Source organism: Tachysurus vachellii, chromosome 11 (assembly GCF_030014155.1).
Source record: "Tachysurus vachellii isolate PV-2020 chromosome 11, HZAU_Pvac_v1, whole genome shotgun sequence".
In the NCBI taxonomy this organism is placed as follows: Eukaryota; Metazoa; Chordata; class Actinopteri; order Siluriformes; family Bagridae; genus Tachysurus; species Tachysurus vachellii.
The window spans coordinates 18,939,695-18,955,893 of record NC_083470.1 but is presented as its reverse complement, the minus strand read 5'-3'; the positions used below and the strand labels follow the sequence as shown (position 1 = coordinate 18,955,893).

The window sequence follows — 16,199 nt, the reverse complement described above, 5'->3', positions numbered from 1 at the left end:
CCTCGTCCAGTGCCTTGGCCATGGGTGTTCCCTTGAAGAAATTTGTGCTGTGACACGTTCGTCCTCTCCGTACACCTTAACCTGGACCTGGACCCCAAACCAGGGTCCCAGGTCATGCAGGGCTATTGATGTTCTGTTCCCAGTCTGCTAGTCCGCAGTACATCTATCTGAAAATGTTCATCTCATTGTCAATAGATGAATACATAGCTGATGTATTTAGTGTAACTCTATTATCACTTCATCATTGTAAATGAAAAATAATTGGCGCTGGTGCCTTTTTGCTGTGTGAATTCTGTTCCTAAAGGAGACTGATAAAGTAATGTGTTGGCTACAGTACACTTCACTCAGAAATCCATTTTTTATGCTTCCACATTCCATGAGGCAACATCAGTTAAGATGTGCATCAGATAAGATCTGCTACTGTGGTTCATGGGTGTGAGCATGCCAGCACCGCTGCTTAGTTATGTTTAAAAAAAGCTGTAGCTGAGAGCAGTAAGATAACATTGCATTCAAAAAGTATAATGTAACAGTATTAACAGTTTTAAAATCAAGAAAGGCAACAGTACAATCTTTTAAGAACAGTGGCGAAAAAGTACAGAGTATTATCACAGCTAGGAGCACGAAGCTTCATTTGTAATGAAACCATACCCATTGTGACAAATGGTAACTCTTCACACACAGCTATGAGAACAAGCATGTTCATGTTCATAACAAAAGGCTTCATGTAATTGCCACTGGTCTTGTGCACTGAGCTTGTCTGATGTTGAAATAATAAAGTATCTGAGTGCAGTGATACGTGGATGGAAAACAAGAAGAAATATTAGTGAAGATGAGTCAAATTTGTTTGAGCATCTGTCTTATCTTATGGGATCCAAGGAGTTTTTGATTCTTTGGAAATATGCCCACTATAATGTCCACTTTGGAACTGGACATCCAAAATTTATATTTGAGCACTCCTGCTGGAGAGACATGTTCTTTACAACAACTGCTATGCGTATGACTCGCCTTTTCTGTAGAGTGGAGAAACTGTTTTGGATATTGTAGGGATTAAGAGGGACTGGGATTATTAAAAATGTCCTGTGCTTATCACCGGGCCTACACTGTTATAGTATGCTTATATGACATAATATGACATGCATCATATTTCTTACATTTATCAATGGTTCTTTCTCTGTCTGTAAATGGTGATTATTACACAGTTCCGGTGTTTATTATCCCACACTCCAGTGTCAGCCAGGATATTTTTGACACTGGTTCCTCTCAGTGTGATTTTCTCATGTCTTTGGAATTTATGTTTGCCATTCCTGATTCAGGCTTGCTTGATTGTGATATAGATTAACATGGGGATAAAGCTGCTTTATAATATCTATTATTCACACTCCAATATGATTAAATCTGATTGACTCCTGGTTGACACATGACTGTGTTGTTGCAGGCATCATTTGTAAAAAAAATTAAAATATCTAACTCTGTGGCTGACTCTGTGTAAAGTTGTGCTGTATTACAGTGTTGCACTGTCTATACAGATGTGGGCCAGATTTTGGCCATCATTTACTTCCATGCAAATGTAAGTCACAGGACAGCTGCTATAGCCGAAACACTCATTCCATCATCCATTAATTTAACCCCAAGTGGTTACGGACACCTTATCATCACTATATGTGTCTTTTAAACATTTCATTTCAGATTTGTACTTGTTTCAATGTCTGCTGATCTGGCAAGGCTTTCTGCTAGATATTGGATCATAGAGATATTAAAACATGAGTATTAATGATTTCAGGTACTGGGATGCCGTCAGCATTCCAATACATGCCTTAGATGTTCTGTGGGGTTTAGGTTAGATCACTTGAGTTCTTCCAATAAAATGTTGGCAAACTCTGTCTTCATGGACCTTGCTTTGTGTGGGAACAGGTTTGGTGCTCTTATTTCCAATGAGGGAAATAATATAGAGTATGTGAGGGTAGAGACAAGACTATTTTTGAACTGAATTTATGTAAACGCTCTGCAATTCTAAATGTGGCTGCTCACACATTGGTCACTTAAATGTTAATTTCTACAGAATATTAGCTATGGCCTAAATTGATCCTTATATGCCTGGACTATGAGGTCTTGACAAGATCTGCTTTCTGGGAAATGATAAATCAGCACTGTATCACATGTTTAAGATAAAACTTGCTGAGTCATGACAATATGTGTGCCAAGTCCTCAACATTCAAGCATTTTTTGAAGATCAAACACAATCAGTTGATGAATAATTTATCAGTAGCTTCTGCTGAGCTCATTGATCTGCTTAAACTGCATTTCCAACACAATCTCTAAGGCCTATATGTGAGTTGAGCCGACTTTGAGAGACTGATTAAGAGGAGATTGAACCTGGGTTTAATTTAAGCATGTGAGACATTCTATGTACTTATGATGATCAAATTGCAAATGCAAAGACATTTCTGAAGTAGTTTTCTCCGTTCAAGCCAGTGAATACCCAGAATTTAAGAATAAATAAAACCATACATAAAATTATATTATTCACACCCTGTAGCAAGGTGATAATGAAAACTGATGAAACGAACTTCCAATTATCAATAACGATTAACAGCATAATTTAAAACATAAAATAAAAAGTTAGATTAAATGTTAGATTAAATAACAGATTTAGATTAAAGTTAGATTAAATAAATGTAGAATATCTAAAATAACGTAATAATAATTTAATAATAATAGCAATGCAATCTCTTGATTAGTTTGGTGATTAGACATTAATAGATCCTCTTCATCTTCATCTGGTTATACATAAAAGCACCAATGTAAAATATAAAGATGAACTAATATAAGTGAAAAAAAAAAATAAGCATGCAAATAATAAAAAAAGCATGCATGTTAATGTTAGAATACATTCCTGAAAGAGTGCAGGAGCAGCGCGCGCTCCGGCAATTTAAACGCCAGACGCACAGCGAGTTTTGGGGAAAGCGTGGAAAAAGACATACAGCTTTTTGGATTTCATTTTTAAACGCTCTGTTTTTGCTCATTCGTTTTCCTTTTTTTTTCATCCGAGTCTCGTTGGGAGTCGACAGGACGCTAGCGAGATTTTCTGAATCCTTTTTCGTCAGCATGTGTCATGTCATCATGAGAGCTTAGACTATACGCTCCGGCGAGCTTTGTTGCGTCATAAACTGGAATATAAGAGATATACAGGAGCGGAGGCGTTTGTATAATTTTTGGAGAGACTGTAAGCAAAGAAAGAATGAACTAAGGAAAAGACGAGCCCCACCATTCTTTTTGCTTCTCTGTATCTCCCCCCTCCACTCTTTCCCCAGTTGGTTTGGCTCTCTTTGGTGCGCTCTTTTGGTGCGCTGCCTGAGAGGTCACGGTTTGCGCGCTTTTCCCTCACTACAGGAGTTCCAGCTGTGCCCATGAGGAGAAGAATAAGATTAAAGCCACCAGCAGCTGTAGTTCAGATATATACATATATATAAAAAAATCACAGCGTTTTTTTGTTCTCGCAAGCAGACGAAGTAACAGACTGGGATGCCCTGCGATTGTGTCTGGATATAAAGCGGTCTGCGTCTTTCTTTGGAGACGTTTAAATCAGGGGTGCTATTTTTACTTTATTTCTCACTCTACTCTTTTAGGCTGTGATTAACACTGCAGGAGAGAGGGCGAGAATTCAAATTACTCTCTGACGACGTTGTTGTTTTATTTCTAAATACGGGAGATATGATGGTGCTTTCTTTACACTTGTGTGGTGTGTGTTTCTTCTTCATGTGGACTATAAGGAGCACATCGGTGCTCGACGTGTCTGGGACGCATCAGGGAATCCCTCCTGCAGTGTAAGTTACAACTTTGCTCTCTCTCTACCTGGTATTTGGTAAGGTTTACATGATTACAAGTTTTTAAACCAAATGCACAAAGATCACCTAAGCAGAACCTACATATATCATAAACAAATGTTAAAACTAACATTCACGCATAATAAAAGAAGTTTGTAGGAATGATACTGGAAGAATTCATGCCTTCATTTCGAGTGTGGATTTTATCCTGGTCAGGTTGGTAGAGGATCCAAAACTTATCCAATGGTTTAAAATGGGAGAATTCGAAATGGATGGGATGCTGGTATATTGCAGACTATTGCAGAGTATGATGCTCCCACACATTCACACCTAATGCTGTTTAGCGTAGCACTCAAACATGCTCACTCAAACCCACTCAAACATGGAGAGTACATGTGAAACACATACTGTACAGTAATCTTAGCTCAGGACTGATCTGGTGACTCTGGAGATCTGAGGTGGAAACAATACCCACTGTGCCTCTATGCCATCCAGAAATCTAATTCTATTTTATTATTAAGCGCAACTACAAATAACCCTAAATCCTCCACATATATGAGCTTGTACTTATTTGCATTCAGTTAATTTCTCCCTCTGATCATGTTTATTCTACATTGTAGTGTGAAGCTCTGGGCTTCAGCATTTGGAGGAGAGATGAAGTCTATAGCTGCCAAGTACTCTGGATCACAGCTTCTACAGAAGGTACACACACTTCATTCATTCATTCATTCATCTTCTACCGCTTATCCGAACTACCTCGCGTCACGGGGAGCCTGTGCCGATCTCAGGCCTCATTGGGCATCAAGGCAGAATACACCCTGGATGGAGTGCCAACCCATCGCAGGGCACACACACTCTCTCATTCACTCACACAATCACACACTAGGGACAATTTTCCAGAGATGCCAATCAACCTACCATGCATGTCTTTGGACCGGGGGAGGAAACCAGAGTACCCGGAGGAAACCCCCGAGGCACGGGGAGAACATGCAAACTCCACACACACAAGGTGGAGGCGGGATCGAACCCCGACCCTGGAGGTGTGAGGTGAACGTGCTAACCACTAAGCCACCGTGCCCCCGTACACACACTTATTCTCATTAAATATCGACTGGGATAACATGACCACAAACAATGTAATCAAATAAAATAATTTATTCTGCTGTATGCAAAATGGGTATCTAAAGAAGAACAATGAAATGGAAGCAGAATTAAATACAAATTGAAAAGCTAAGCTGTGACCCTGCAATTTTCTTTGATTGATGGAGCTACTTACCGTTACAACTCCACTCCTTCTAGACCAGGTAAAACATGTTGATCTCAATGCTCATCTTTCTGCAGACAATTTTAGCAAAAATAAAACTTCAAATAAGGGCTACTGGGTTAATTGTGCAGAGGAAATGAGCTTTTTCCCCTGGGAAGTGCATACAGTATTTACACATCGAAGCAACCAAAAACAATTCATATTTAATGTGCTTTCCACTTTAAATACTTAGACTGCCAGTGAATATTTTTTGAACAATGTCTATTTACATTTGGTTAAAATTCAATGCCGAAATCTAGGTTTACAGTAACTTTCAATCTTACAGTAACGGTTTGACAATAAAAGCGGTCTTGTGGCTCTGTAGTGAAGTTCAGTTCTCGATGGTGACACAGCCATCTGTTCAGGGAGTCCAAGAGAGCCTTGGGAGGTGTGTCACACTTTCTCTTCTTTGCCAATCATGCATGCGGAAGAAGATGAATAGTGCTTGCCTTTGTATGTGTTACCCTGCCCTGTGACACAGCATGAGCAGCAGTTCCAAAAGCTACAGTCTACTTGTTTCATGTGTCTTGGCAAACGTTCGCTCTGACCCTCTGGTTGGTAGCGGTCATATGAAAAAAGTTCACTTGTCTTTCTTAGAAAACTTTTAGATTAGATTAGATTAGATTAGAATCAATTTTATTGTCATTACACATGTACAAGTACAAGTTAACGAAATGCAGTTTGGTATCTAACCAGAAGTGCAATAAGCAGCAAGTGCAAGATGTACAGTATTTACAATATGAGCACAGTAACATTGAGCAAGAATTAATATTAGTATTGAGACAATAAATAAGTCCTTAAATACAACGAATAATGTTCGATTATTTACTGATTGAACAGTTGACAAAAATTACTTATTTAATTTCTAATACTTTTTGCATAATAAATACATAAGTAATTTTTCAGTTGTAATTACTTGTTTAAGAAAATTGTATAAAAACAAAAATCGAAAAACGTGATAGTATAAGCAGAACACACACACGCACGCATGCACACACACACACATACACAAAAGAACACTATTTTTCTTTGCTTTCATTCTTTAACTATATTTTCTTTGCTTGTCCTGTCTGCACTTTCACAACTTTCACAGACTGTCTTGGATACAGGTGCATGTGAGTAAAACTGCTTGGATTTGCAGACTTGTGACCCAATGAAATGGGAGATGGTAGTGAGTTGTTGTGAGCGAGGCTTTATAGAGTCCAAGGGCATGTGATGGGCACTTACGAATGATGTGAACGACTTGCGCTCTGTGCTCCGTTTCTGAGTCCTTCAGCCTTCATGAGTTATTAGTGTGTAGTATTGGTTTTATTGAGAGCAAAGCATTACTTAACTGCTGTATTTCTGTATGAGTGTCATTTCTGTGTGTATAGAAATTTGTATGACTTTTTAGACTAATTACATAAGAACTTTGTTGGATTTTTTTGTAATGGTTAACAAACAAGTGAAAGATAGCAAAGAGAGATTAACTAACAAGAACAGAAATGTGTGTGTGTGTGTGTGTGTGTGTGTGTGTGTGTGTGTGTGTGGGTATGTGTTTATAAAGGATAAAAGCAGAACTGAATTGTGATAAACAGGATCAAAGCAGGATCGAGTGGTGATAAACAGGATTAAAATCTGGACTAAATACTGTAGATATAAAAGGGATAAAAAAGAAGAATAAATATTTCTAAATGAGTGTACAATCAAGGGCTTTAGAAAAGTAGTATGTAAAAAGCAATGTTAGGAAAAGAAAGAAGAAACACTTTACTCATTGAAATGCTTATAGATTTTTGCATTAGGTCAGGTTCAAAATGCAGATTAGGTACGGAATGCACTTCTCAGGTACTACAGGTACTTCTGTGTTCTCATGAGAAATCAATGAGTTCTTTAGAATTTGCTGTCACAATGCACAAATCTTTAATGTTGTATACTGTATGACAGGACAAATCACTAGTGTATTTACTTTTGCATTTACTCATTTGACAAATTCTTGGCATATTCAAACTTTCTGTAGAATTTCAATACCAGCCATCGAACCCTTGTCGTCCCACCGCCCCAAACTATTTTTTGATTAATTTTCTGATTCATTGAATGAGTCCATTTTATTATGATTGCCAAAAAATGCTTTCTACTTGATTTTTTGCTCACTGAAAATGTTTTTTTACTGTTTGTATAATTCTCGGTGATGTACATTTACCATCATCTGTTTATAATACTTGAAATCATGTAAAAGGTAATACTGACTATCAGCTGTTAGGTGTGAAATTACACTCTCGCCACCTGAAGAAACATTCATTTTATCTACTACAGTCTTCTTGCGTGCTATCCGTGTCTTTTCTGCAGGTGAGCAATCAATGTTTCCTGAGTCATTACATACTGTACTGTAAAGCTAGTAGAGCTGATGTGCATATAATTGATTGCATTGTAAGGTACATGCCAGATTCACACTTTGCCAGATTTTGACGAAATATCCTAAGAATTCTATGGAAATGCTGTAAATAAATAAGGATAATAAAAATAAATTGATATGTATTTTTAATAGTTAAATGATTAAAGCTATATTTTAATATATTTTCTTGAATCTATGACACCAGTGACCTCAATACACTATGGAAATAAATAAAATATGGAAAGGCAAGGTCTAGACCATGGCTGTGAAAAGAAAATCCTTAATTTTCTGTCTGTTTTGAATACAATAATGTCAAGGGTAAGGAGGGTGTTTGCACACAATACATAACATTATTTCCAAAACCTGATTACTTGCTGATTCTAATGATGTGTGTTTTATTTCTGAATGATAAATGGTGCATGGAGTATTAAACCAAGAAGACTGAGTGCAGAAATCCCTTTAGTTTGCATTCATTGCATTAGATATATATATATACACAGATTAATATATCAAATCTGTAGCCAATTTTCACTGTTGAAGACAAGCATTTTTAGGTAAAAGGAAAATCACAGATTTTGTTAGCTACAAGTTTACATTGATGGTTTGATTGCATATTCATATCTAAAGAGACACTCTGGTGCGTATAATCTCTCTCTATCTGTGCACATTTTTTGCCTTCCCTTCGCAAAATTCTACATCAGCAAGCTGAAATTGCTGCCTTCATGCTACCTCTTATGCCCTTTTTCTTTCCCATTCTTGAATCTCTCATTCCTAGTTCCTGGTACACAGGTGCAGAATCACACTTGTGTATGTGTCCTCCATCTTGCCCTGTTAGACTTAGTAGTAGTATTTGACAGACTCATGGTAGTATGCTTTTTGACCTAAATCTACCTATTACACATGTAATGTTGCACAATAAAAATATAATTTCTACATTTACATTTAAAGGTTTGTTTAAAAGTTAATAACGCAAGTGTCATTTTAATTCGATTTGAAGTAAGCCTAAACATTGTGCTCCTTTGTATACAGGTAACATTATGGATTATGAAAGGAAATGTACTACAGTTCCAGCTTATTAGCCATGAATAATGCTCAATTCTGAATATGGAGTTGGAAATAATCTTTTGAAACATTCAAAGTTAAATTGATCACTTGCATAATGTCGCCCATACATATTCATTGTCAATGTAGAAATCCCCGTCTCAAATGCTAATGCAATTACAGGCAAAAAAAAAAAATAGATGCTACAACCACAGAGCAGTGTTATTTTGCCACACAGTGAGATAGAAATTAGCACTTAATGTGTTTCTTCACACAGAGCGTGTGCTGCCATATTTACCCTGGATGTAACTGCACAACAGTGGGGATCACTGAGTGCATAGAAAGAATAATTAAATATAGTATAAAGGAAGCACTAATCATGTTTGAGTATGAATTTTTCACTAGAGCTTAAACAGTGTTTGAATAGAACCACAGTTGCTAACAGTCAGAAAGCTGTCCAACAGTGAAGTGGATATTAGCATATGTAAGTGTCTTTGAATTAGCCATTAGTTGAATCTCCCAGACTTTGCATTTCACATTGCCTGCAAATAGACTTTTTGCATCTCTCTTCAGCTCAGATAAACAATATAGTCTGAAGCAGATTTCTGTGGCTCTTATTTGTCTTTTCATGTTTCTGGTCTGATACTGCTGGCTTACAGTATGTTTAGATTGACTGGCTAGTTGTTTACTTTTTAATATACTGATATAGATTTTTCTTTGTTGTGCAGCTTTATCGTTCTCAAGCAGTGGAACTTCATTGAATTGCCACGCGAGCAACCGACCATCTGTGATGTCAAAGAAAATGCAATTCATCAAACCAGGCCACTTTCTTCTATTGCTCCGTGGTGCAGTTCTGATGCTTACATGCCCATTGTAGACACTCTCATTACTCTGTGGCAATGCAGCCCAATATGCAGCAAGCTGCGATGTACTGTGTGTTCTGTCACCTTTCTATTGTTGTCAGCATTAACTTTTTTCCAGTTTGTCTTACACTAGTGCTTTTGTGGCATTGGACCAGGCAGGCTAGCATTTACTCATAAATAAAGGCTAGCATAAAAAGCATAAATTTGGTTCTCAGACAGGGTACTGACCCAGCCTCTGAAGGGTTATCTCTCAATGCTGCTTTCAACCCAAGATTAAATTGAAGAGTTGCATCAGGAAGGACATCCAGCATAAAACCTCTGCCAAGATTAAATACGAGACTCAGATAATCAGCTATGGTGACCCCAAACAGGAGGCAGCAAATGCTCGTTTTTTAATTGTAAATAAAAGTGTTATAATATATAATCATTTTAAAAAAATGCTGTGCTTTTGTATTCCTGACAGTTTATGAGCACAGCTATGTCGAGAAAGCAATCTCCAATTCCCAGGTTGCATTTTGGCCCATAGACATGGCCCTCATGGACTACAAAACTCAAACAAATACTCACCCGTGCAAGTTCACCATGCTTCTAATCACTCACACCTAAACTCATTCACATGCCCCGTATACTCATAGCATTTGCATTCTCATAGCTGTTGATACCTTATTTTAGTGTGTTAAATTTTTGGTTAATATTTCTGGATTTTCTGAGTTCCTGATTGTGAACTCAGAGTGGTGACCTAGATTGCACAGCTCAAGCAGCATAGTGACAAGGATTTAACCAAAATGTCCTTACAGACTTAGCATTACAACAACGATGAAGCATTGCTAGAATCCATGCAAGTAGGCTAAGTTCACTTCACAATCAGCTGTTTCTTTCTCTCACAGAACAACCGCCAAGATCCCAACTGGTCTGGCTTCAAATCGGCACATTCCACAGGGACCCTTGTCCCACAGAGACCTTTTTGGCTGTCACTGAGAAATTACATGCAACTAGAACAACCAAACTACAGTTTGTCCTCATCCTCCTCAACCTTTCAGCAGTGTTTTACACAGTCAATTACAAAAGTCTCTTGTCCACTCTCTTGGGTCTCAGTGGTTTACTTCCTCCCTGGTAGGTGGCTCATAACAGATAACATGGAGGGGATAGACATCTGCTCCATGCAGACTATCCACTGGTGTCCCACAATGCTCAGTAAACAGTTCTCCTTTTTTATACCTCTTTACTCACTCTCTTGGTGAAGTTATTTCCTCACATGGGCTCTCTTACCACTGCTATTCCGATGACACGCGACCTGTCTTCTCCTTCCCTCCCTCAGACACCATTGCTTCTGCTTGGATCTCGACATGTCTAGCAGACATATCATATCATGGATGGCAGGTCATCAGCTGAAACTCAATTTCAGCAAAACCAAACTGCTGTTCATCTCAGGTGATTCATCCACATGCCAGGATCCTCTGATCTCTCTGGACAACTCGCTGATCCCCATTTTCCACTGCTCGCAACCTTGGGGTAACCATTGACTATCAATTGTCCTATTCCTTGCATATTGCTAAGTTGACCCTCTCATGTCAGTATCTCACTTACAATATCAGAAGGACCCAGTCACTTTTATCCACACAGGCCACTCAGGTGTTGTTTAAGTCTCTTGTCATTTCAAGACTCGACTTCTGCAACTTGCTGCTGGCAGGTCTAACACTAAGCATAAACTGACCTCTACAAATGAAGGAATCAATGTTGCTAGACTCTCTAACTTTATATAGTTTTCACAAACAATTAACTGTGAGAGAGACTTTGCTTGTACACTGAAGTGTTGCAGACATTGTGGCAGTAATATTCAATGTACATGGTCAATTTAAACATTCAGCCTTGGCATATTCCTGCTTAGTGGGCATTCAACAAAAGCCCTTCCAGTCCATTAAATGATTCCAAGAAGATATCTGAAGGCATGTTAGAATAAATGCTCTAATGCCTCTCAGAATATTTGAGTCAGAACATAAGACTGAAGCATACAGTATATGTATCTATTTTAAACATTCAAGTAAATTCCAAATATAGAAATGTTCTGTGGGACCTGTGATTGCGTTATACCAAGTATGTTACTCATTGGATATTATTATTAGTATCTGTATCCGTATCAGAGTGCCAGAAACCATGTACTTATACTCCTTCTCAGTCTGAAAATATGATATTGATGTTTTCCTCAGTAATAACCGTTGATATTTTATTTTCCTGGACCTTTTACATCTCAATCAAGCATATTGCCAGATCATGTCCCATCTCATCCTGACCTTCAGTGCACAAGTCTGTCTTGTGTTGCACCAGCTGAAATTTGACCACCACTGTATCGGAAATCTCTCCAATTTCAAGGTTAAATCAGCCGAGGGCAGTGGCAAAGTGGATGCAGTATGTAAGTGTGTGTATGAATTGAAGTAGAAACTAAAGACAGCCTGATCAATATAATTCTAGTTTCAGCCTGTTATGCAAATGTATGCACCTCAGAAATCCAAAGTTTATCTGTGTGTAGAGCTTCCTGAACTAAATGTATTTGTGAAACTCTCACATAACGCCTTTAAATGCTGAAATTTGCTAATTTTTAAATGGTTTGGTTCCGGTTCTTTATTTATCAAGATCCAGCCAGGATAATTGCATCTTATTTTCCATCTTTATTTGTTTACACATATACTGTACATGCCAGGTGCAGTATCAGGGCATTAATGCTTGTTAATGAGCAGAAACATTTCTCTCTCTGTCTCTAATTCCCTGTCTTGGGACATGTCACGGGTCCAAGCATGACAAACCCTTTTTTCATCATATTTGTTTGTTTTGGTTCCTCTATGTGCTTTTTGCTATTATACCCTATGCCCTTGTTTCTGTTTTGGTCTTTACTCCACATTTTAGCACTGGTCTTCAAAAGATCGCAGGATTGCTACAATAAGAATTACATTGAGTTAATGCATTTCTCTTCTACCTCTCTCAATTTGCTAGTTCACCATCAACTTAGTAAACAGCAACTTGTTAAGCCAGTAGAAAGACATTGCAGGGAGATGACAAGATTTGCCTCATCCAGAGATATTCCTCTATGGCTAAACCATATCAACCAGAATAGCTTCAACAAGCTGTTTTTTGTTGTTTTAACCTTTGGCTGTGTATTAGTATTACTGATCTGGATATGCCTGTTACTATCTTGTCTACGTTAGTATTGACCCCTGCACTTTTTTAGTTTATGGGACCTACATACCCATATTATTCAATAAACTTAAAACAGTTGTAGCGTGTCTCTTACCATATGTTACACTGTCAAACAAACATAGGCAAATATTTGAAAATTAATTATTCATTTATCAGTAGCATAATTCAAATTATTAAGAAAAAATATTCACTACACTTTTAAGCAGGAATTTAACAATATGAAAAAAATATGAAATAATAACACAGATCAACATCCTAGTGTAACCTAATGGAGTGGAGTTATCAGTATTTCATTAGATCTGCTCATAATTTTTCATTTTGCTAGAATTGACTTTATTGAGGGTGAGAATCACTCAAACTCACTACAGGGAGTGTAGACCATGACAAACCAACACTCAGTCTGTAAAATCTGATGAACGTGTCAAGGGACACTCCTAGTGCCGCCCAGGAGGTAGCCTTAGCTTGCATTTCATATTTAAAGAAAGAATTCCTCTCTTTACCTTTGCACCTAGATACTATACCAAATGGGCTAAAACTCTCTCCATATTGAAATTGCTGCATTCAAGGGTCAGAAACAACAGTTAGCCATAAACAAAGAACAAAAATATGGCAAAATATTTGGAGTGTAATGTGCCAGGTGTCTTTTAATAGCTGTCATCCCATGTTCAATCCTCAACTGGAGATCAGCTGTCCATTTGTTTGTACAGACACTAACACCTACCTTTTTGGGTGAGGTTTGTGCCAAACAGTTCAGCCCACCTTGTTGATACCCAGTTGTGAAAGTGTTGGGACACTTTCACACAGTTTCCACAGTTGTAAAAGTTAAAAGCCACTCTTCTTCTTCATGCTAGCCTCCCACATTAGTGGCTACTTTAAAAGGGAAAGCATATTTTCGATGATCTGTCCATGCATTTGAAAGGGATCCATTCAATAGTGGGTAGTCAGGGTAGAATTCTATTTGGCTTACACAGCCAAATAGATTCTTTTTGGCTCCAATTCCAATTCTTTACACAGATTCTAGAGAATAAAATATTACAGCATTTCAGAACTGCTTTTCTTCCATCAGGATATGAGTTTGTACTGTGCTACTGTTTTTACAGAGTTGAAGAAGTAGGCACTGGGTGTATTCATATATTTTAATGAGACAGAACAGGACTGCACTAGAACCACAATTACGTTCTCACTTTGGAATAGAGCTGCTTTTTCCTTTTGTCTTTAAAACATTGTTAAAGTTCATGGATATCACTTTCAGTTTCTCCCTGAAGAAACATTATGTCCCACTCAAATGCTTCCAAAGTTTTCCTCTCCTTAGTGGTGAAAATTGCTTCAATAAAGTTTTCCACGAAATTTGTGGTTTTGTTGCAATCTCACATGAGTTTGTGAAAATGTGAATATGGACTAGTTTTAGGAGATAATGATATATTAAAAATGAAAATGGAGATCTCCACAATTTGTTTGTTGCTTATAGTACATTGGCCTTTCTACCATATTCCTCATATCTTTTTTTCTTTGGCCTCTATAAGCTTCTAAGACGAAGTTATATTAAGCCAAACGGACCTCACTGAAGTCATAGAGAGGATGGAGAGAAAAAAGAGGACAATCTTCAAAAAAAAAAAAAAACCCCCCCAAAAAAAACAATACAGTACACCTTAGATGCCAGGATATTTTCTTTTATTTGGTTGTTTTTATTTCAGGATAAGTTTCTCCATTGATGGTGTTTGATCTTACAAATTTCACATCTTGAGCAGAACTTTTTTTTTTTTCACCTGACTATCATGTAGAAACTTGTTTATTTCAACAAGCGAATATATCAGGGTCTTCTTCTTCTTTCGGCTTTTCCCTTCAGGGGTCGCCACAGCGAATCATCTCTCTCCACCTAACCCTATCTTCTGCATCCTCAACACTTGCACCCACTAACTTCAAATCCTCATTAATTACATCCATATACCTCCTCTTTGGCCTTCCTCTTTGCCTCCTGCCTGGCAGCTCCATGTCCAACAGTCTCCTACCAATATACTCACTCTCCCTCCTCTGAACATGTCCAAACCATCTTAATCTCGCCTCCCTAACTTTGTCCCCCAAACGTCCAACATGGGCTGTCCCTCTGATGTACTCGTTCCTAATCCTGTCCAATCTTGTCACACCCAAAGAGAACCTCAACATCTTCAGTTCGGCTACCTCAAGCTCTGACTCCTGTCTCTTCTTCAGTGTCACTGTCTCTAAACCATACAGCACGGCCGGTCTCACCACTGTCCTGTACACCTTCCCCTTGATTCTTGCTGATATTTTCCTATCACACAGAACTCCTGACACCTTTCTCCACCCACTCCAACCTGCCTGCACTCGCTTCTTTACTTCTTTCCCACTCTCTCCATTACTCTGGACTGTTGACCCCAAGTACTTAAACTCCTGTACCTTCTTCACCTCTTCACCCTGTAACCTTACTATTCCACTTCCCTCCCTTTCATTCACACACATGTACTCAGTCTTACTACGACTGACTTTCATTCCTCTTCTCTCCAGCGCAAACCTCCACCTCTCCAGGTTTTCCTCCACTTGCTCCCTGCTCTCACTACAGATCACAATGTCATCTGCAAACATCATCGTCCAAGGAGACTCCTGTCTGACCTCCTCTGACAACTGGTCCATCACTATAGCAAACAGGAAGGGGCTCAGAGCCGATCCCTGATGCAGTCCCACCTCCACTGTGAACTCCTCTGTCTGACCTACAGCACACCTCACCACTGTCCTGCTCCTCTCGTACATGTCCTGCACCACTCTGACATACTTCTCTGCTACTCCTGACTTCCTCATACAGTACCACAGCTCTTCTCTTGGCACCCTGTCATACGCTTTCTCTAAGTCTACAAACACACAGTGCAACTCCCTCTGACCATCCCTATACTTCTCCATCAACATTCTCAGAGCAAAAATTGCATCTGTTGTGCTCTTTCTGGGCATGAAGCCATACTGCTGCTCACAAATTTCCACCACCTTCCTTAACCTAGCTTCCACTACTCTTTCCCACAACTTCATTGTATGGCTCATCAACTTTATCCCCCTATAGTTGCTGCAACTCTGCACGTCACCCTTATTCTTAAAGATCGGCACTAACACACTCCTTCTCCATTCCTCAGGCATCCTCTCACTTTCTAATACCCTGTTGAACAAACTAGTTAAAAATTCCACTGCTGCCTCTCCTAGACACTTCCAGACCTCTACCGGGATGTCGTCAGGACCAACTGCCTTTCCACTTTTCATCCTCTTCAAGGCCTTCCTGACTTCATCCTTTCTAATCTTATCTACTTCCTGTTCCACAGAGTTCACCCCTTCTACTCTTTTTTCCCTCTGATTTTCCTCATTCATCAGCTCCTCAAAATATTCCTTCCATCTCCTCTGTACACTCTCCTCACTTGTGAGCACCCTTCCATCTCTATCCTTAATAATTCTAACTTGCTGCACATCCTTCCCATCTCGATCCCTCTGTCTAGCTAACCTGTACAAGTCCTTCTCTCCTTCTCTAGTGTCTAACCTAGTGTACAACTCGTCATATGCCTTCTGCTTGGCCTTAGACACCTCCCTCTTCACTCTGCGCTGTAACTCCT

General features: G+C 38.7%; 1 protein-coding gene across 1 annotated transcript in view; it reads left to right on the top strand.

Annotated features, from left to right (window-relative positions):
* Window positions 1-3,601: 3,601 nt before the first annotated feature.
* The window catches only part of cacna2d3a (calcium channel, voltage-dependent, alpha 2/delta subunit 3a), a 210,801-nt gene continuing 198,203 nt past the window's right edge, over window positions 3,602-16,199 (top strand). The window contains exons 1-2 of the mRNA XM_060881760.1: window positions 3,602-3,824; window positions 4,445-4,526. Coding sequence (XP_060737743.1) covers window positions 3,712-3,824; window positions 4,445-4,526 — 195 coding nt within the window. The 5' untranslated portion in view covers window positions 3,602-3,711. The remainder of the gene's footprint in view (window positions 3,825-4,444; window positions 4,527-16,199) is intronic.